This window comes from Poecilia reticulata, chromosome 22 (genome assembly GCF_904066995.2).
Source record: "Poecilia reticulata chromosome 22, P_reticulata-male-v2, whole genome shotgun sequence".
Classification (NCBI taxonomy): Eukaryota; Metazoa; Chordata; class Actinopteri; order Cyprinodontiformes; family Poeciliidae; genus Poecilia; species Poecilia reticulata.
The window spans coordinates 11,896,487-11,918,626 of record NC_088851.1 but is presented as its reverse complement, the minus strand read 5'-3'; the positions used below and the strand labels follow the sequence as shown (position 1 = coordinate 11,918,626).

The following is a 22,140-nucleotide window of genomic DNA, read 5'->3' as shown; positions in this document are numbered from 1 at the left end:
CTTGAGAAAACCCAGAATCACAATCTTTACTTTTATCCACATGTTTTATACTTTAAAACTGCCATTTAAAGAATCCACACATCATCTTCTGCTTAATCTGGGTTTCTCTTGTGTTTGTTTTGTTTAAGGCCCTCTTCCTCTTTGAGTGGCTTTTCAGCTGAAATTTGTAACAGTGGATAATTGTTTTCTCACCTGTAGCAGAAAAGGTTTTTCTTATTTTAGGCTAAGTCAGACAGTGTGAATAAATGTTGTCTTGTATTGTGTATCTCTGTATCTGGATTTATTTGTGTATTCTCACGCCTGTTTCACTCGGGGATGGTGCCAATACAAGAAGAGGCATTTGGAAAATGTTGTTTTAGAAATATGTCCCATGTAGGTTCAGTTTTTTTTTTTTTTTTTTAATCTCTCTTCAGCTCAGGTTTGACTAGGTTTTGTTTTCGGTTTTCCTTCTAAGGACGGACTGTGCTACATCAATTTACAGAATTTTTGTTTTAAACCAACCATTAAATGTAAAAAAAAATACATGTGCTACAAGTTTCTTGATAGAAGTACTACTATCAATTATCCATATAGTAACAATCTGACAAAGGTCCATGACTTTTGTCAGATTTTTTTTTTTATGAACTTGTAAAAAAGAGCATTGAAGTGCATGCTTATTCATGGCTCATTTCTGTAAATCAGAAGTCTGGTGTTTTTTTCAGGGGTGTTTATCCAAAGAAATCTGGCTTTCATTTGTGAACCAATCAGAGCACCAGAAATGAACATTTATCTAAAATTACACATCTTTGGTGGTTAACAAATTAAGTTGACCACAAACCTGATTTCTTTTTTTTTAACTTTCATTAGATAATGCAACTGTGTATATCATGTGTATTAAATGTTATTAGTTCCAAGGAAACCTGTACTTCAGATTTTACAAAGAGCCATATCTTTACTTTGTAATGCGTAAAAGCACATGGACATTCATGTTCCTCACATGTTGAAGTCAGTACAGTTGCCAGCAGCTTGAAGTAAAGGGAAAAGTCTCACATAGAAGTACTTCAGGCTTTTTCTCTCCTCTGAAAATAACCTTTGATTGAGGCTAACCACATGGCCCCCTACTAACTTGGATCTGGCTCTCAGGAGGCCCCGCTAAGAGGCTAGTGATAGCAAATGCCCTTTAAGCCGCATTAACTCTTTTGGCTGCCCATGTGGCCCTCAGCGATAACAGCCCAACAAGAAGACGCCGGCTTCTTATCACTCTCCTCTCAAAAATAAAGAAAGAAACAAGAAAAGAAGAAGCGGAGAGGGAAAGTCGGCTCACTCATTTTTTTTTTTTTTTTTTTTTTTTTTTTACATTTCAGGAAAAAAAACTTTCCACCTGGCTCGAACGCATTCGTTCACTTTGCAAAGCATCTTAGCTGCTGAAGCTTGCTTAGCAAATCTTTCAAATTTATGCAGATGTGTTTTGGGTTTATTGACTAATAAAAATGTGCTTGTGTGTGTGTGTGCAGATTACAACAGTGGACAGATTCCAGGGTCAGCAGAATGACTACATCATCCTCTCGCTGGTCCGTACCAAAGCTGTGGGACACCTAAGGTGATTATTGCAGCGCATGTGAAGCAGAATAAATGTACCTGATAACAAAAAACGCCCCCAAAAAATCTCAGTAGCCGTGCTACAATATTACCTGTGTAAATGCAACTTCTATTTATGTAATGCTATGCCTTTATGGGAATGTTTATTTATACTTTTATTTAATAGATACAATTTTTAATAGTATAAAAAATATTTTGATTTTCATACTTCCTTTTCCATATCCTTTTTTGTGAAGTTTTATCCTTCAAGCCATCCACCTTTAAATCCTGGCCACCATAAAGACAGCTGCAAAAAATTACTTGCACAAGAAATTTAGCCAAAAGAAGATTAAAATTGTCTCTAAAACCATGTCTGTCCCATTACGTGCCCCTCTTCTTAGGCCTAGACCCTCGTTTGCTCCTGACTCGCTCTCCCTTCATTCCTTATTCCACTGATGTGTGGTCTAGTGGCCTTTCTGCTGCCATGAAATCTCAATGAGCTCCTTACACTTTATATGCCACATGGTTTATTATCAGGGAGCTGAGGCTGAACTCATCCACTGCACTTCAGTTAGCTATGCTGGCTATTTGCTCTGGTATACATTAGCTACTGTTGGAATTGCACAGCTCACAGCTTTATCGCTGTATTGGACAGCCAACAAATTGGTACTCCAGAGCAAATAACAAGCCATTCCTTTTAGAGCTGAATTCTCTCTCTCTCTCTCTCTCTCTCTCTCTCTCTCTCTCTCTCTCTCTCTCTCTCTCTCTCTCTCTCTCTCTCTCTCTCTCTCTCTCTCTCTCTCTCTCTCTCTCTCTCCCCCTCTCTGTGCACATCAGCCCTCATCTTGGACGAGTTAGGTGGCAGAAACGAGACACTTAAAAGGCCATTTTTTATCTCACAGATAGGGAATTGACTTGATGTCCCTGACAATAAATATACTTTATCTTTTTTGGCAGCGCATGCTTCTCTCTTTCTCTCATCTATCTGATCTTGTCGCACACATTTCACACCCTACCATGCCCACATTCAGAGTGCTTCTGATTGGTCAGTGGATGGCATTGCAGCAGTTCTGTGGATGATTTCTGGCAGCACTGAACATCAAAGTCCTCAAAACCCAGTTTTCAGTCAGCTCCATACTATTGGTGATAATGCTCAACAGGAGTGTGGCTTCTCCTGTAAATATTGAAGCATGTATTCTTATTTCATTTGGGAATATTGCAGAAAGTGTTGCTTTCCAAGCCTGCCAGATTTCATCACATTTCATCAACTTGGAGCCTGCATGAAATTATTAAAAAACTCTTTCTTATCCTGAGATTGCTACTTTTTGAGATTTAAGTAAACAAGGCAATACTGTAATTTTACCTCAGTTATCATTAATACACATGTGACGGGACAACAGTGAAATAAAGAAAACTATCAGACTCAGCCAATCCCACAGCAATAAGATCTATTAGGAAATTGGGACTAACAGTTAGCTGACTCATCTTATGCAAATGATAACTCGAACGTTATTATTTCTTGTTCTTTTCATCCAAACCCAAATAATCCTTCTTGATGTTTGTCACAGACTATTTAATTAACACTCATATCAATCCAATACACACCCAGTCAAATGCAGTTTGATCCTCGTCATTATTCACCACAGTCAAATTCAGCAATCTCTTCTCCTGAACACCACTGGGTGCAGCGTTGCATATAACTTGTGCATCAAAGATGTCTTTCAACAATGTCTGTCTGTCCACAAACACAATAAGCTCTTCTGCCATTTCACATGCTTCAGAGTGATGATTCTGAAATATTGTGTCATTTCATTCGTAGACATGGAAGTAAGCCGCTTCTTATGTTCTGCAGTTGCTCATATAGTTGAGTGACACGGTTCTACTTCTTCTAAAGGCATCTGGACGTTTTCTTTTGCGAGAAATACAAATTTGGCTGCACGGAAATATTTGTGTTTGCCAGGAACAGTGATGGCTAGGAAGCTCCACCCCTCACTGTTTTTAAGGTATATATCTACCTATTTTAATTGCATTCAGTGAGCTAAAAGCAACATGACAGTTGATTGCAAGCTTTTGTTTCAAATGTTCTAGTTAATGCCCTAAAAATGTGGTATTTATACTCCAAACATGGGTTGGTATAAGATTGACATGTTGTACTAACCTTGTTTTATCCTGAAGAGCAGGTGTGTTTTTTTTCCACCCTTCCTGTGGTTCTGCTAAGCCAGCTTTATTTACGAACGCTTTAATGTGTGTGGAACATGACCATCTTGATTGGTGATTTATGAACAGCCAGAGGCGACGTGATGAGAGGTTCACCTTTCCAGTTTCATTAAGAAAGAAATTGTTGAAAATTATGTAATTTTTTAAAAATATTTCTTAATTATATCTTTTTAATTTAAGTGACTTTTTTTATTGATTTAACTTTAGGAAATTATTTTAAAGGGCAAGAAGCATAATCACATATTTTTTAAATAAAAAATTATGCAGAAGTTCTGCCTTATTCACCAGTTTTTATCACTAGTCCTTTTATCAGCCCTTCATCCTTCATCTATTTAATGTCCAACATTTCGTTGTGATCGCTAAGCATACGTTGGTTATGATTACTAGCAAACACAGTCTCATACTTACATTTTTTTTTAAATCTTAAAATATTTTTTCATAGGATTTCGTATCCCATTTAAATGTGCCTCTCAAACAGTTGTCCTTTAGTCGCAGTAATATAGAAACAGCAAATACTTTTCACACTACTTTCCTTGCGGTTCGTTCATATGTTAGAGGTGCCGTTACCTCTTAAAGGATCACTGAGATATACCGGGATGACTGTGGTCTGCCACTGACTTCACCCTCACGAGCCACGCTCCTCTTCCTCTCCTCTGATCCTGCTTCTCTCCTCCTGGCAATCTGCTGCCATGACAACCAAAAGGCATACAGCCGACCATATGATGAACTGACCCTGGCTTTGACAGGAGAATCCGTCCCACTGATACACACTGGCACACTCGCATGCAGGATCACACACTTTGACAGGGAAGCACACAGACGCACGCAAACACGTGGACACACAAAAGGGCAGCTATTCGTCCACTTTGCCCCATCGTGTCACAACACAGCCCAGGTGGGCATCTCTCAGCACTGCCATGTCCACAGGCTACGATGATTGGCTCGAGTCCTCCACCGTATGGTTCAGACTCTTTTTTTTTTTGCATATAAAAAAATTATCCTTTAGTTCTCCAGTTTGTAGCAGTGAACCTCTTTTTTGAACTATGCATTACTTTCTGCAATAATCTTGATATTACGCTGGTATGAGCTGTTAAAGTACTATACGCCACACAGCAGCTCCCTAAAGCATTTTTTCCCTTTTTTGCATATTCATGAAACTCATCATGCATATTTAAAGGATTACTTCTCTTAATTTGCCAAGTTGTTCAGCTGGACTTATTTTACACTTTAGAATACATTTCCATATTCTCAAAAAAGTCCATGATTTTATTTTATAAATGCTCCATCATAAATATGAGTTATATCCTTATTCTTCAGTGACAAAGTGCAGCCATTGTTTACCGTTTCTGCTTGGATTTGTATGGTTTGCATTAAATTTATTGTAACTGTAGCATACAGTAGAGTAGGTGGATGCGGTGCACATTCAGTGTAGTTTTAGTGCATCTTGCCTTTGGGTTCATGATGTGTTCACATGCAACTCTGCCTGTTTTTCTTTCCAAACCTGCGTTGTCAAGGAGAAATACTAGAACAGTTCTTTGCCACAGTATTCATATCCCTCAAACGTTGTCACAAACTACAATGTTGGGACGACGGTGGTCTTAAATACTGGCAAGAAGCCACCCTGAATTTTAAAAAACTAGTATCTGTAATAGAAAACTTGTGTCTGTCAGCATCTACGTAAAAGGGATTTTAGTAGAATTAACATTGGAAACAGAAATGCTAATACTCTTGAAGGGGGGCTGTATTTAGATTTTCTGTTGAGTTCCTTGACACCACAGTACATTAACAAATGTGTTAGAACAAGCCAAGTGGGATTTTTTTTTCTCTTCATAGAGAAATTACTCCTCTGTCCTTTTTAATCTCTTAATTCTCTTAAATGGCAAGAAAAAGTAACCTAAATCTGCCCCTTCCTCTACTCTCCCACTTCCTCTGCTTATGTTCCCTCTTGCCTCCCTTTATTTTTCGTCTTCTATATTTGTCCCACTCACCTAGTCCCTCTTATCCTTCCTTAAACCTCCCCTCCTCCCACGCTACATTGCCTTTTTTTCCCTCCGTCTTTACTGTATCCTTTAACCCTGATTTAAGTTTTAGCTATTCCTCTGTACATTCTCTTCCCCTCCCACTCATGTCTCTTTGAATATACCCCCCCCCCTTCATGTCAAACCAATTCTGGGCTGTTTTTTAGTTGTTTTTTTTCTCCTCCCTCCACAGGGATGTGAGGCGTCTTGTGGTCGCCATGTCAAGAGCCAGATTGGGTCTGTACATCTTTGCTCGGGTGTCACTGTTCGAGAACTGCTTCGAGCTGACTCCCGCCTTCAAGCAACTGACTGCCAGACCACTGCAGCTCCACATCAGGCCGCACGAGTACTACAGCCAGGAACAGCATGTATGTACATCCACATGCATGCTCTGCGCTCTGGATCAATTATTCTCTTGTAATCCGTTTACCTTCCTTATCGCGAGTCAGGCAAATGCACCGAGATCCATGCTAGTCTCCTCTTCCTTAAATTATTTCTCCATCCGGTTCCACTCGACCATTATTATTATACCTTCTGCTGCTTTTCCCAGAGAGATTGATCCGTTAACATCAGTGTGCAGGGGCCCTTTGTGAGTATGGGAAGCACAGGCCTGGCTATTTTTAACTCCCAAAGATCTAACAATAAAACCTTGGGCCAGACCAGCGTGACACGGCTGTTGTCTGGTCATCTCAGTGGCTGGTGCACTGTGGCAACAGGGCAGTCTAAAATACCCCACAGCCTCTGACACTTTCTCTGACTCTCGAGCGTTCATCCCCACGAGGGACAGCTCTTTTGGGTACACACATGCGGCCCCTGCTTAGCCTGTCCATCTACAGTCGGTAAACCTTTGCTGCTGACACGCACACGCAGATTTTGTCTGACACCGCCCGACCAGAAGGATAACAAGCAATTTGGCCTGACTTGGTCCACAGGAGTATTTGCACACAGTGTTGCAGCAATGCAGTTTACATTGTACAGATACATAATTATATTTTAAGGTCATTTAAATTAATTAATTTGAAAAAGCTATCCAGACTATCATGGTCATATGGCAACAACTAACTAATAAAAATCATTCAATTAGTAGCTGTTGTACAGCATTAAGGTGGCCAAAAATCTCAAAACTTTTTCTGTTCTGAATTGAAGACATTTAAGAACAGATGAGAACTAGAGTGACCAACACGTTGATCTGAAAAAGGTTATAAAATCATCTTAGGTTATTTGGGACAGCAGTGAACACCAATGAAGACCATTATATTTAAACTGAGACGAAATAGCGGAGTGGTGAAGATGTTGACAACGTCACTGCAGGTAAATATTGTGATAAAATGAGCAGCAACTGCTGGCTGGAAACTGTTGGGTAAATCATTAACTCATTCCGCAAAGGGCCAGGTTGGTTAACAAAGGTTTTTTTTTTCTGGTTGAAATAATCATTTGAAAATTGCTTTTTGCATTTACTCCGATTAGCATCGTCTGTTCTTACAATTTATTCTGTGATCTGAAGAGGTTAAATGTGACAAAAACAGAAGAGTCATATAAGGGAACAGTTGATCTTTCATGACGCTGCATGTTTAGTGAGTTGAATTACAGTAAAGCAACATGTTTTATTAACTTTTTGCTACAGAGAAATCTTCCACATTTAGTTGTAATCAAGTGACTCAGACTTTGACGTGATGCCAGCAGGATTCCTGTGAGGATCTTCTCTGTTAGCAAAGCAAAAGTCTATCAGCAGATAAAATATTCTGCTCATCTCTCTCCGCAGTTTAGGCTGCAAGAAGTGGTCTGCTTGCTAATGTTGTGGAATTACTGACTCTGCATTCTGCACTTGGTTTCATTAGCCAGTGAGAAGTGGTAGCTGCAAGGAAAATTTGTGTTTGGGGGATAAAATGTAATTTCCTCACTGATTTTGCTGTAAATCTATAAAACCTCCATTGGTAACTTAATGAATGATCCCTAACAAGATACAAGGAGTTTTTGATTTCATTACTATTCTGAATCATCAAATTGCCTTTTTCTCCTCCCCCTCCTCCTCCTCTCCTTTAGAGGGATGAGCAGCCTGACCGGATCATCAAGGACATGCCAGAGATGACAAACTTTGTGTACAACATGTACATGCACATGATCCAGACCTCCCAGAAGTACAGACAGGTAAACACCTTTCAGTGTCATTTTCTTAGAATGTAAAAAAATCATAATAATTATAACCACTTCTGACACTACTATTCTAAAAAGTAATGTTCACTTCCAACCAAGAAATAAATAGCATTTTTATTTACAAGTGTCAAGAACAACTCTTTTCATTTTACCAAAATTACTGCGTGAAAATATTTCATTTGTTAGAAATCCTTGTGTGTTTTTGGCTTTCTCAGCAGCGACAGCAGAAACTGGCTATGCCTCCACAACAATCTCAGGAAGACGCTGCAGTCGAGACAGAGCAGGGTAGCTCCGCAGAACCACAGCCAGAAACTCCCATGGAGCAGGAAACACCAGGAGCTGCAAACCCCGAGCCAAACACAGAGAAGGCCGCGGAGGAAGAGGGGGACCAGGAAACAGTCGACCACACGAAGATGCCAGAGCATCCGGGCAGAGACAGCGACAGTGAGGAGGAAGAGGACGACGACGAAGAGCAGTAGCGGATCCGTTAGTGGACTGCTACACACGGACAAATTAGATTTCTCATTGAAAACGTGTGACGACATTGATACTGAATCTGTTTTCTACTTCTCAAAGATCCTTGTGATGTTTTCTTGCTTTCTTTTTTTTTTTTTTAAAGCAGATGATTTTTGTAACCATTAGTACTTTATTAAAAAAAAGAAGAAAAAAAAAAACTAAAATCGTTTTATTTATACTGGCTTGTTTCTTCATGTGCAGCTACCAAAGCTGATAATGCACTTTGCCTCCAAACATAATCATCGTCGCGCTCTCACTCTATCAAATAACCTCTGTGTCATGATACGCTCATCCATTCATGGTAACCTTAACTCTGCTGTGACTGGCTCAACCCAAACCAGCAGCGCTGGCTGCTACTAAGCTGCATTTATAGGTCAGTCACTTCACCCAGGAGCCTGTGTGCATGCTGGGGGATTTCACCCTGCCCTCGAGAAGCACAGTCACTCAACCAGCAACAGTAAATCCTTCACCATTCATACATCTGTGTGCAGTACCGAAGACACGCACTTCCGCTGCAGAGCGGTTCCTACGAGGGACGAGATCGGCTGAAAGACGACATATTGGTGTTGAAATCAAGAGCGGCATCTATAATCCAGGTTTAAAGCAATGCTTGACCGTTTAGACATAAACTCTTAATCATAATTAATTTAACGGGGTTCACAACCCTGCAGGCGAAAACGCAGACTGGAAATGTATTCATTTTCATGCACGAGAGGTTGGTCGTCGTTACATCACACCTCAGGCTGCCTGTTAGCGCAGCAGGTCAGCTTGCACAGCTGCTTGTGCCTCGGTCAGTTCAGGGACCTGCTGGAGAACCGTGTGTTGATAGATGTGGAGAGACACGTTTTCTGCAGTCGACTGTAAAGCCATGAAAATTCTTTTGTCTGTTTTTCCGCCGTATTGTGTTTAAAATTTAGGGCAGTCGAGGTGAAGGTTCACTGGACTTTGCGGGGGCAGTAGTGGGTAGGGCTTTCTGTTTCCTGGAGTAAGGATTGGAATGATGGTTGAGTGCCTGAAAATTCATGCATTTGAGCTACTTGCCCCTCTGATGAGCCTAAATGCAAGTTGAGTTTAATTCAGGGTTGGGTTATAACAATTACTAAGTTCTCTTCAAAGCTGGTTGCAGATAATGGAAAAAATGTGTAATTGTAAGCATAGATCTAAGTCCAATTGAGATGTCTCAAAAGTTGATGTTCACAGTTCATCTCCACTCAGAGTGTGAGCAATTTAGAAAAGAAGAAGTGGAAGTCAGGGAGGCTACATAAAAATGCACACCGACCTATTAAAAATCCATGAATCATTTACTTTCCACCCCACAATCATCCGTTATTTTATCTTTGTCAGTCACATAAAACCTCAAGGTTCGCGACATCTCGCTATATCACCAAAGAGCTGAAGTCTCATGACACCAGGCATATCCTTCCCCTGAGTCACATGAATAGCTTCATTGTGCAACGGCCTCCCTCCGATCAGACGTCCCGTTAGCTTTTCGCTCAGCCGGCCTTATGACAGTCCAGCTGCTGTGGCACCTCGTTGGAGCAGATTAGAGGCAAACCGGTGGGAAGTGACTACTGCTTACAAACATCTTCCCTGGAAGTCTGAGGAAGGATCTGGGAGAGTTTTGTCCGAGCGTGAGGAAAAGCAGCCGCTCAGTTCCTCCAGAACCTTGTCTGTGCTGAAGGTGAACATGTCTTTTATACTCACAGGACAGGTATTCTCTAGGTTAATAGCTATTTTTTGCAAAGCTGACACTCCTAACATTTTGTTTAGATATAAAATTGCACTAACTGCATTTAACATAACAGAAGTAGATTGATTGTTGCTGCGCTTCCTGTCGAGTGATGTGTAATAATAAGATTTATTATTAAATGTTTTGTGGGATTTTTTTTGTGAAAAAGATAATTTCATAATATCTAAGAGTTTACAGCTGTATAAATTTCAAAGTTTTAAATTGAATTTTTTTTAATCTGATATCAGTAATCTTGTAATTTTATGCGCTGTTCTTCTCCACTGTAAAAACTTGTAATTTTGTTGCTCATTTTTGTGTGTTTTCCCTCTCTTTTCAACATGCTGGTGTTTACTAAGAGCACGGGATGCACCATGAGACACGCTCGTGCAAGAACATGTAATTTATTGGCCAACCCTACATGACAGTGCTGTCAAAACAGGAAATTACACGTTGCACGGAGTTAAGGCAGCAGTGCCTGCAGGGAGTTGGTGGGGGAGAAATCTGACCACTGTGTCTTAAAGCTTTAACAAGCTTAAAGAATCAACCTGACAGCACACAATACTTTCACACTCATAAAACCATCAGATCTACTATCTTAACTTCAAGGCTGGGCTGCGGGCCAAGTTTTCTCTGGTGGATTTTTATCGCAGGAAATATTTAAAGCCACACTCCGCATTTGAAACCCGTTCAAAGTGGTGACAAAAAGGAAAAGTTGAGACCTGCACACTTTACCAAGTGAAACTTTGTCTCTCTACAGATGATGCAGCAGGCCGAGAGTAGCAGCACATTACAACTCCTGGTCGCTGTTTATCTGTGCTGACAGTTCTGCTTATTATAAAGGTCCTGAATGATGTTTGCTGATCTGCTATTAGTGGGTGACTAACGTGCCTCTTCAACACCGTGTCATTCAATGGTCAGTTGACCTCGACAGACAGGCATGGTGGCTATCGCTCGGAGCTGTCAGCATATCGGGCTTTGTAAAAGCGACTGTCTGATCCCGACAAGCTCTTCTAGATCAACAACAATTCCCATCTCATACCGATAATCTCTCACCACAACAGAAGAACATTTACTTCTTGTCCTGTGTGGTCTAAATAGTCAACCTCAATTATTTTCAAAGCCAGATGCAAGAACTAATAGTGATAGAGTCACACACTATGAAAATTAAACTCGTTGCAAAAATATTTAAGTTTTGGTACTGTTAAATTGTTATGCTGGTAAGCTACGTACAGTGGAAAAAGAAGTCTAGACACCCATTTCACTGTGCCATGTTCTTATGATGTTTTTATAATGTAACTGTATGCTCTCTCCTACGAGACACAGGATATGACTGTGTTCAGAAATAACCACCACATTCTCACCTAGTGTCAAACAGGAATCAGTTCACACCTAAACCACGAACGACAAATGACGTTCAAATTGAATTCCATAGAAAAAGAGCAGTCAGAGAGACGTATGACAATGTATCAGTCAGGAAAGGGTTAGAAAACAATTTCCAAGCACATAAAAAAAATGGCATTTTAACCGAGGTCTGTAGACTTTTTATATCTACTGAATTAATGTTGCGCATTATGTGAAATTCTCATCAAACCATGTCCTTTCCTCTGTAGTTGATTCTAAATGACGTTTTAAATGCATGTTGTTATTTTTGTTGTTTTTTTTTTGGTACAAAACTATTCATGCCACTGACCCATAAAATATATCTGTAAGCAATTTGTTTCACAACTCATACACTTTTTCTTCACAGTTTACTCTAAAAGATGTCATATTTAAGTTAAAGTAAAAGTATTACTTTTTAGTTAACATAGACAGAATTTGCGCATTACCATCTTCTATTTTTGAATTCAAGCCCTCTCCACGTGTTGCACTTAGATATAGGTGACATGAGACAAATAAGGAATTCTCCCCTGCCAGTTCTTGAGAAAAGTAGTAATTTGTTAAAGAGGAAACGATCTCAGAAAGATGGTGTTACACTAGAACTGGATCAAAGTTGAAGCAGTTTATACAAATTCCTGTCTATGTTTTAATTTGTATTCTAACCGATTTCTGTTTTTTCCTGTAGACCAGGATGGCGAGTTGTGGCTCGTGTTTCTGGTGCATCATTTGGCTGGTGGTGCTGCTGTGCATTGGCTGGCCAATCAGCATCACCTTAGGCGGTCTCTATGGTCTCATCAGCCCCCTCACCACCTGCCTTGGCCTTGATCGACTTTCTGACTTACTGCTGGAGGGGGCCAACGTGGGCCGGACCTGTGCCAACAACATGAGGCACTGCAAGCCTTTGTGCTGAGAGTCACCCTGAGTGATCAGGACCTGATCACACAGGGGGGGGGTCACACAGGCAACCCCCGTTCCGTAGCGACAAAGCTTCTTCACAGAGATAGGAGCCGATGGTGTCTGTTTTATTTTGTAACGAGTGGCATTTGACAATCTGGCATTCTGTCTTGTAACCTCTGCGACCAAAAAAAAGTTTGAACGCTGGTTTCCACCTCTGCTGTTAACACCTAATTAACCTCGGATTTCAGTTTGGTGCGCAAGAAAATAGGCTTTGCATTCATGGTCCATGCTCTCTGTATAATTCACGGTGACACTGCGTGCGGAAGATAAGAATGGAAATGGCATTTTAACAATAGAACTGTTTAGACTTGTAAAGCACTGCACTGAAACCTAGAATGTGATTAAAACTGCTTTGAGCTCGTCCTCTGTGGTTGCTGATTGACTCGTACTGTGTGCTGTTTAATTAGGAAGCAAACAGGAAAAAAAATGTGACGGTTTGACATATGAACAACGTTTTAATTCTTATAACACACATGCTGTGTTTAAATAATTAATTTATTCAATTCAGTTCCAATACTAGAATACTTTACTAACTGAAAAGGAAAATCATAATTCTTTGTTTTATACACATTTCTTGAGAGAGATTTTATAGATGGGTAGTAAGAATCTTCTCTAGCGGACAGTACTACATCAATTCTTAAAAAGCTTCTGACTGAAAACCCCTTGTTGTTGCTTCACAGCCTCGTAAAGAACATGCTCAGGGTTGACGTAACGTTCATTTTATGAAGAATTCATCTCTGCACAATCATCTCCAGAGGTTCTACAGCAGTCCTCAGAACAGAGCAATTCTTCTTTATTAGCGTGTTGAGCTTTTTAAGGCCACTGGCTCTGATGCTGCTACCTCAACAGATGATGACAGAAGAGATAACACCGTCCACAACAGACTAATAGATCTGCAGCGTCTTACTGAAAACATCTAACCTTTTGCATGATCACTACAGTCTACTCTTTCCCTACTGCTACAAGCAGCAGCACCAAAATAAAATGTTTTTAAGACCACTGAGGGAAAAGAAGTCTAACTCTGCTTTGTGTATATATGAGTTGATGACATGCTATACATCCAAATACCTAACCAAGAATCAAGCTGATCAGATGGCACTACAAGACTTCCATTTTCACACAGATTATAGAATATTTGGTTTGAATCCTGACCTTAGGTGCTTGTGCCAGACTTTGACCCTGATGACCCCATGATGGATGCTAAAGTGACAGCCAATGAAGGAGCAAACTCTGATGATGAGTTTGCTCATCATCAGAATGGTTTCATATTGCGTATTTGACAGTTGTAGAATTACCGAATGCCGTATTCTTAATGAATTTAAAGGCTCAGCATAAATCCTGATAACCTTTTTCTGTTTCTGACTGCACTGCACTGCACTGCACTGCGTTGCAGAGTGTCTCTCTGGTGTAGGCTAAATGGTGGCGATGGTAGAAGCTGTGCTGAAATATCACCGTCTGCCTTATCAGGTTCTTTGTTAGCGATAGTCAAGTCTACACTGACACAGATGTATGGCATGAGCTGCAAAGTGGCTCTTCTAACATTCAAAAGCACAAACAAAGTAGCTGAAATCTTACTAACACAAAGGGGGAGAAAGCTAATAAACTTGAAGAGTAAACTGAAGACGTTCCAGCAAAATTTCAAAGGACAAGCTATAGTGTTGGGACCCAAACGGAATATCTTTCAAAGCACATCATAACATCTTTTAATGTTATTTTAGGAATTAACTAATTCATACACAGTCCATGACTGTAACTAACTGTGACTTTACAGAAAAATAACAAATGTTCTGAAAGTTCTGGCTAATGGTTCGGTTCACATATCCAAGCTTCCATCTTTTAAGGAAACTTCTTGAAAGTAAACTGAGTGCTTCTAATAAAACGAAAGCTTGAAAGCAGTTAAAGGTTCTTGGGCTTTTGGGACTAAAGTTTTGACAGTCTGGGTTCTTCTAAGTAAAAACTGATGTCCAGATAAATTCCTGTAACGTTAATTAATCCTCCGTCTGTTTCCGTTTGTGTCCTGCGCGTTCACATTCATCCAGTTATAAGTGCTCACAAAAATTTTTATGTATTTAGTGGGCGGGAGGGTGGGGACGGACGGATGGACAGATGGATGGATGGACGGACGGACGGATGGATCTGCTTGGTAGATTTTTTTTTTTTTGCTGCAGAAATGAGTCTGAACATGTTTAGACACCACCAAAAGTCTTCATCGCATAGCAGTGCAGATTCCTGTCTTGATATTGCAAAAAGAAATATTAACATGGCTATCGCTAATATGTTGTTACTGATTGCATCAACAACATATTAGCCATTTACTTGATTGAAAGAGCTTCTTTAAAGCAAAGGTGGAAATGCTTTTTCCCAGCATTTCCAACTTTTACTGTTCCATGAAAACCTTATAACGCCCCTTAAATATAAAACCGATGCACCTCGATAAATACAACTGATCTGTTTTCTTATTGATATCAGTTGATGTGAGTGATGCTGACTGACTTTCAGAACAGCTTTCCTGAAGCCAGGCAAAATTGCCTCAGCAATATCATGAGAATTACAGATTTTTTTTTTTCTCTTCTGCAGCAGAGGCTCACTCAAACACATTGACAGCATTTCTGCACATACTAGACCAAAAGTCTGTTTAACTGTATTTGTCAAGGCGAGGTGTGAGGGTACTTTGCTTAACAACTTAGAAGCTGTCTTAATATTTTGACTGGCATCACCACAGCCTGAGTCAGGACCAAAATAGCTCCGGATATCGTCCTCAGAAACCCCCATAAATACTCTCTCAAATAATCTTACTGAGCTGCCTACCTATAAATCTGCCAGTGTTGTAGCTTATTCAAATTTACCCACATGAATGTTTCATTTTCATTTCAAACTGCTTTTCATCATAATTTCAGATTCCTTCTTGCTGACTGAAACACAGCGTCAGAACCTCGCTCAAACGATCTCAGAAAGATGGTGTTACACTAGAACTGGATCAAAGTTGAAGCAGTTTATACAAATTCCTGTCTATGTTTTAATTTGTATTCTAACCGATTTCTGTTTTTTCCTGTAGACCAGGATGGCGAGTTGTGGCTCGTGTTTCTGGTGCATCATTTGGCTGGTGGTGCTGCTGTGCATTGGCTGGCCAATCAGCATCACCTTAGGCGGTCTCTATGGTCTCATCAGCCCCCTCACCACCTGCCTTGGCCTTGATCGACTTTCTGACTTACTGCTGGAGGGGGCCAACGTGGGCCGGACCTGTGCCAACAACATGAGGCACTGCAAGCCTTTGTGCTGAGAGTCACCCTGAGTGATCAGGACCTGATCACACAGGGGGGGTCACACAGGCAACCCCCGTTCCGTAGCGACAAAGCTTCTTCACAGAGATAGGAGCCGATGGTGTCTGTTTTATTTTGTAACGAGTGGCATTTGACAATCTGGCATTCTGTCTTGTAACCTCTGCGACCAAAAAAAAGTTTGAACGCTGGTTTCCACCTCTGCTGTTAACACCTAATTAACCTCGGATTTCAGTTTGGTGCGCAAGAAAATAGGCTTTGCATTCATGGTCCATGCTCTCTGTATAATTCACGGTGACACTGCGTGCGGAAGATAAGAATGGAAATGGCATTTTAACAATAGAACTGTTTAGACTTGTAAAGCACTGCACTGAAACCTAGAATGTGATTAAAACTGCTTTGAGCTCGTCCTCTGTGGTTGCTGATTGACTCGTACTGTGTGCTGTTTAATTAGGAAGCAAACAGGAAAAAAAATGTGACGGTTTGACATATGAACAACGTTTTAATCTTATAACACACATGCTGTGTTTAATAATTAATTTATTCAATTCAGTTCCAATACTAGTAATACTTTACTAACTGAAAAGAAAATCATAATTCTTTTTTATACACATTTCTTGAGAGAGATTTTATAGATGGTAGTAAGATCTTCTCTAGCGGACAGTACTACATCAATTCTTAAAAGCTTCTGACTGAAAACCCCTTGTTGTGCTTCACAGCCTCGTAAAGAACATGCTCAGGTTGACGTAACGTTCATTTTATGAAGAATTCATCTCTGCACAATCATCTCCAGAGGTTCTACAGCCAGTCCTCAGAACAGAGCAATTCTTCTTTATTAGCGTGTTGAGCTTTTTAAGGCCACTGCTCTGATGCTGCTACCTCAACAGATGATGGGAGAAGAGATAACACCGTCCACAACAGACTAATAGATCTGCAGCGTCTTACTGAAAACATCTAACCTTTTGCATGATCACTACAGTCTACTCTTTCCCTACTGCTACAAGCAGCAGCACCAAAATAAAATGTTTTTAAGACCACTGAGGGAAAAGAAGTCTAACTCTGCTTTGTGTATATATGAGTTGATGACATGCTATACATCCAAATACCTAACAAGAATCAAGCTGATCAGATGGCACTACAAGACTTCCATTTTCACACAGATTATAGAAATTGGTTGAATCCTGACCTAGTGCTTGTGCCAGACTTTGACCCTGATGACCCATGATGGATGCTAAAGTGACAGCCAATGAAGGAGCAAACTCTGATGATGAGTTTGCTCATCATCAGAATGGTTTCATATTGCGTATTTGACAGTTGTAGAATTACCGAATGCCGTATTCTTAATGAATTTAAAGGCTCAGCATAAATCCTGATAACCTTTTTCTGTTTCTGACTGCACTGCACTGCACTGCACTGCGTTGCAGAGTGTCTCTCTGGTGTAGGCTAAATGGTGGCGATGGTAGAAGCTGTGCTGAAATATCACCGTCTGCCTTATCAGGTTCTTTGTTAGCGATAGTCAAGTCTACACTGACACAGATGTATGGCATGAGCTGCAAAGTGGCTCTTCTAACATTCAAAAGCACAAACAAAGTAGCTGAAATCTTACTAACACAAAGGGGGAGAAAGCTAATAAACTTGAAGAGTAAACTGAAGACGTTCCAGCAAATTTCAAAGGACAAGCTATAGTGTTGGGACCCAAACGGAATATCTTTCAAAGCACATCATAACATCTTTTAATGTTATTTTAGGAATTAACTAATTCATACACAGTCCATGACTGTAACTAACTGTGACTTTACAGAAAAAATAACAAATGTTCTGAAAGTTCTGGCTAATGGTTCGGTTCACATATCCAAGCTTCCATCTTTTAAGGAAACTTCTTGAAAGTAAACTGAGTGCTTCTAATAAAACGAAAGCTTGAAAGCAGTTAAAGGTTCTTGGGCTTTTGGGACTAAAGTTTTGACAGTCTGGGTTCTTCTAAGTAAAAACTGATGTCCAGATAAATTCCTGTAACGTTAATTAATCCTCCGTCTGTTTCCGTTTGTGTCCTGCGCGTTCACATTCATCCAGTTATAAGTGCTCACAAAATTTTTATGTTTTTAGGGGGGGGGGGGTGGGGGACGGACGGATGGACAGATGGATGGATGGACGGACGGACGGATGGATCTGCTTGGTAGATTTTTTTTTTTTTGCTGCAGAAATGAGTCTGAACATGTTTAGACACCACCAAAAGTCTTCATCGCATAGCAGTGCAGATTCCTGTCTTGATATTGCAAAAAGAAATATTAACATGGCTATCGCTAATATGTTGTTACTGATTGCATCAACAACATATTAGCCATTTACTTGATTGAAAGAGCTTCTTTAAAGCAAAGGTGGAAATGCTTTTTCCCAGCATTTCCAACTTTTACTGTTCCATGAAAACCTTATAACGCCCCTTAAATATAAAACCGATGCACCTCGATAAATACAACTGATCTGTTTCTTATTGATATCAGTTGATGTGAGTGATGCTGACTGACTTTCAGAACAGCTTTCCTGAAGCCAGGCAAAATTGCCTCAGCAATATCATGAGAATTACAGATTTTTTTTTCTCTTCTGCAGCAGAGGCTCACTCAAACACATTGACAGCATTTCTGCACATACTAGACCAAAAGTCTGTTTAACTGTATTTGTCAAGGCGAGGTGTGAGGGTACTTTGCTTAACAACTTAGAAGCTGTCTTAATATTTTGACTGGCATCACCACAGCCTGAGTCAGGACCAAAATAGCTCCGGATATCGTCCTCAGAAACCCCCATAAATACTCTCTCAAATAATCTTACTGAGCTGCCTACCTATAAATCTGCCAGTGTTGTAGCTTATTCAAATTACCCACATGAATGTTTCATTTTCATTTCAAACTGCTTTTCATCATAATTTCAGATTCCTTCTTGCTGACTGAAACACAGCGTCAGAACCTCGCTCTTAACCTCTTACCCCCTAAGGGGGTATAAATAAATTTCCGCCTGACAAAAACACACAAAAGTAAATCACTTATAGCCTCACAGCTATTAGATTTAATAAGAAACTTTTGGTACCTCTGTAAAGGTAAGATGTCATAGAATGGTTTTCTGGTGTCAGCACCATTGTAGCTTTGACCCTGCCTGAAATATTAGGGACAAAATACAAAATATTTTGCATTTTTTTTAACCTCGCCAAAATTTTCTTTGAAATAAACATTGAAAACACTACCAAAATAGTATTTGTAACACAAAAAAGTAGTACAGACTTTTAAATCTAAATGTTGTGTAAAAGTATACCAAATTTGGACTCAATCAGATGAATCATATTTATTTTAGAATGGTATTAGTGAGAAATTTCTTAGGCGGAGAGGCCATTTTGGCACATTTATCCAAAATGTCACCAAACTGTGCCAAATGTGTTTTTTACATCAATACTGGGGGTTTGTTAAAATTAAATAGCTTATTACCACCTAATGACACTTTCTACATATAATATAACCATTGGTCATGACATTTACCCCATTTATATGCAAAATGTACCATTGTGCACAGTGTAATATGTATAATAATGATGACCTGAAAGCTCTTTCTTTGACTCCAAATAGAAAACTTTTATTGAAATAAGATAAAACAGTCAAAAATACTTTTTGAATAATTTAAAAGAGCAAATAAACAATTTTGAAAATCCACCACCACCATCACCACCAAAAAATGGACATCTTACCTCAAAGAAGGTGAAGAATCATGAGAGGTGGGGGAGGTTCAGCTCCACCTGAGCTTGATGGTTCGGCTTCCACTCGACTATAAATAAAAATAAAGTATTTGAAGAATTAGAGGTTTATTACAAAGTAATGAACCAAAGTAAACATGAAATCCTTACTAGTAAAATAAACATATTTTAGTAAAACATAAATAAACAAATAACCACGTGGTTTTACTTCCTGCCGTTATTACAAGCATATAATCACAGAAATAAATAAATAAATAGAACCAAAACATCAAATATATTGTGTGAAAATGCGGGGGGAAACTTACACATCACCGAGATCCAGTCTGTCAGCTGTGTCCTGCTCTTCCTCCTCGTCCGAATCCCACCAGCTATCAGAAGAGCTAGCTCCACTCGTAGCAAATCGAAAAACTGTTGTTGTTCAAAAGCCTTCAAAAGCCTCTAAATCGTCCAGTTTCTGCTGCTATGATCGATTTATCATAAATAAATCAAAACTGAACTCACGGAACCGAGATAACTCCACGTGCTCAGACTCCCGTATACCACACATGCTTACGCAGCGAGAACGCATAAATTACGCATACATTTAGATCGGGTTCCGGAAAAAAGGTCATGATTTTGCATAGCCGACATCTTGTGCCATACTCTGAGAGTCTTTCCACTCTCTCGTGAAGCCATAAAATGGCCGTGATGATCAGCTGATCGGGTGTTTTCCAGGCAGTTGCGTCATCGCCCGAGGACCTTTAAATCTCATCAGCTGTTTTTAAATAGCTCTAAAATCTTAACATTTTGGGCAAAACCTTTATGCGGAATAGTTTTTGAAAGATTAAAGCCTCTTTTAGCGGATAATAATTAAAAAAAAAATTTAAAGGCACACGGAGCCTTTGTTTACAGAGCGAGTCGAGGTCACATGGCAGCTGGAACCCTCGGAGGGTCCGTCGGGCTTAACAGGTTAACTTCAAAATGCATGCTGAGATGAATTTGCTAAAAAAAAAAAAGAGGTGAAGACCCTAGTGCGTGCTGTAATATTTACAGAAGTGCCATCTGAGACCTAATTAGATTGCATTTTTATATACTACCCGGATTTGCTCCTAAATATCCTGAAGTGAGTCCCAGCTTGCCAAAAAAATAAAAATAAAAATAGCCCAGTTTTTAAACTACTTTGTCTGTTTTTCCTCCCAAAAGCCTTTGCAGAGGGCACAGGAGGGAGGCCTTGGAGCCAAGATGACAGCACCGAACTGAGAGAATTAAAGAGAGGCAAGCTGGTAAATTTTTCATCAAAGTCTGAGACTGACCATGAAAAAGGTTTGACGTTGTCCTGTCTGCGAGGAGACCTCAGAGGCAGAGAGAAGGAACGACACGAGTAGATCTCCCATTTCAATTAGCCACATACTGCTCAGAAACCTCACCCAATTACATTCACAAGCCATCGCCAAAGAGTTTGGAGCAACACAAGTGACAGGGTTAGTAAATCTTACAGTTTCTGGCTGCTCAGATTGTTCTAAACTGCTGTGCAAAGTTTATAGCAACTGCCGATTTTAACTATTTTTTTTTCCCTCCCGTCACCAAATTGTCGTTTCAGTAAAGACATGGCTAGGGTGCAGATGAAACCATTCAGTTTAACGCAGTCAGCAGACTGTTTGCTTTATAATAAGGTAAATGTGCATGAAATGATCCTCTTTCTGATGATGACAATCATCTGACTTATAAAAAGTTGCTATGGTGAAAAAATAATCGCCCCATTGATGAATTGTCAGTTGACTGACATTAAGCTACATTTTATCTATGTTTTTATTTTTATTTTATTTCTTTTTCTTAGAAAACTTTGCCCTATTTTACAAGTCAAATCCAGGTCTGACTATTTTCTAATCTGCAGATATGATCAATAGTCTCAATAGAATCTCTCTGAAAATCTCTGAAACTGGAGTCATTGACATTCACCACACTGTCTCAAAGTCGTATTTAGGAGAAAGAGGGAGAACTCTGATGATATTCATTTGGCTAAAATTCACTTCGATTCTCCAAGAAGCTGGACAAACCTGAACTCCTCTGGGTTATTGGGAGGTGAAAGAAAAAAAAAAAAAACAAGGTATTGGACTGGGAGTAGTAGGAGTGGTCTTTTTCCTGAAATGCATATGTTTCATAATACCACACAGTATGTCTAGGAGGGACTTAATACAAAATGCATACTGCACTTCTCAGATTTTTAGTTTGTATGCTTTTTCTTTCACCGTACAGTTGTGTCTGCCACATAATACCCAATAAAATACTTTTAAAACTGTGGTTGCAATGTGACATCTCATCTAAAACCAGCTCTCCTTTACTCATGTGGTCAACAAAAAGTATGTGGCATGTCTGAATAATCATCAAAACATAAAAACCATGCATTCATTTGAAAACGAACATCGCTTTCCCTGCATTTAGAGATAGCCTTACTTTACACGTCAATGTTTGCAGAGTCGTGAGCCTCGCACTCCTTTGAGGTACCTCATGCAAGACTTTAGGAAAAGCCAACAGCTTGTCACTCATTATTTATTGTAGCAACCAGAACAAGGGAGCCCAGTTTCCACAGAGCGTGTTCCATGCCTTCCATCTGCTCTGACCTTT

The 22,140-nt window shown here is 39.8% G+C and overlaps 2 protein-coding genes across 5 annotated transcripts in view; one reads left to right on the top strand and one right to left on the bottom strand.

The window, feature by feature from the left end:
* aqr (aquarius intron-binding spliceosomal factor) overlaps positions 1-12,888 on the top strand; it is a 51,079-nt gene extending 38,191 nt beyond the window's left edge. Inside the window, exons 33-38 of one of the 3 annotated variants that reach the window (XM_081603131.1) lie at positions 1,494-1,579; positions 5,986-6,160; positions 7,836-7,940; positions 8,162-10,143; positions 10,949-11,031; positions 12,254-12,888. In XM_081603131.1, coding sequence (XP_081459257.1) covers positions 1,494-1,579; positions 5,986-6,160; positions 7,836-7,940; positions 8,162-8,425 — 630 coding nt within the window. In that variant the 3' untranslated portion in view covers positions 8,426-10,143; positions 10,949-11,031; positions 12,254-12,888. Of the gene's footprint in view, positions 1-1,493; positions 1,580-5,985; positions 6,161-7,835; positions 7,941-8,161; positions 10,174-10,948; positions 11,032-12,253 lie in introns of all 3 variants that reach the window. The other 2 variants (XM_008399793.2, XM_081603130.1) reach the window with 2 other exon arrangements.
* The window catches only part of cdin1 (CDAN1 interacting nuclease 1), a 541,570-nt gene that overhangs the window by 381,563 nt on the left and 137,867 nt on the right, over positions 1-22,140 (bottom strand). The window lies entirely within an intron of this gene.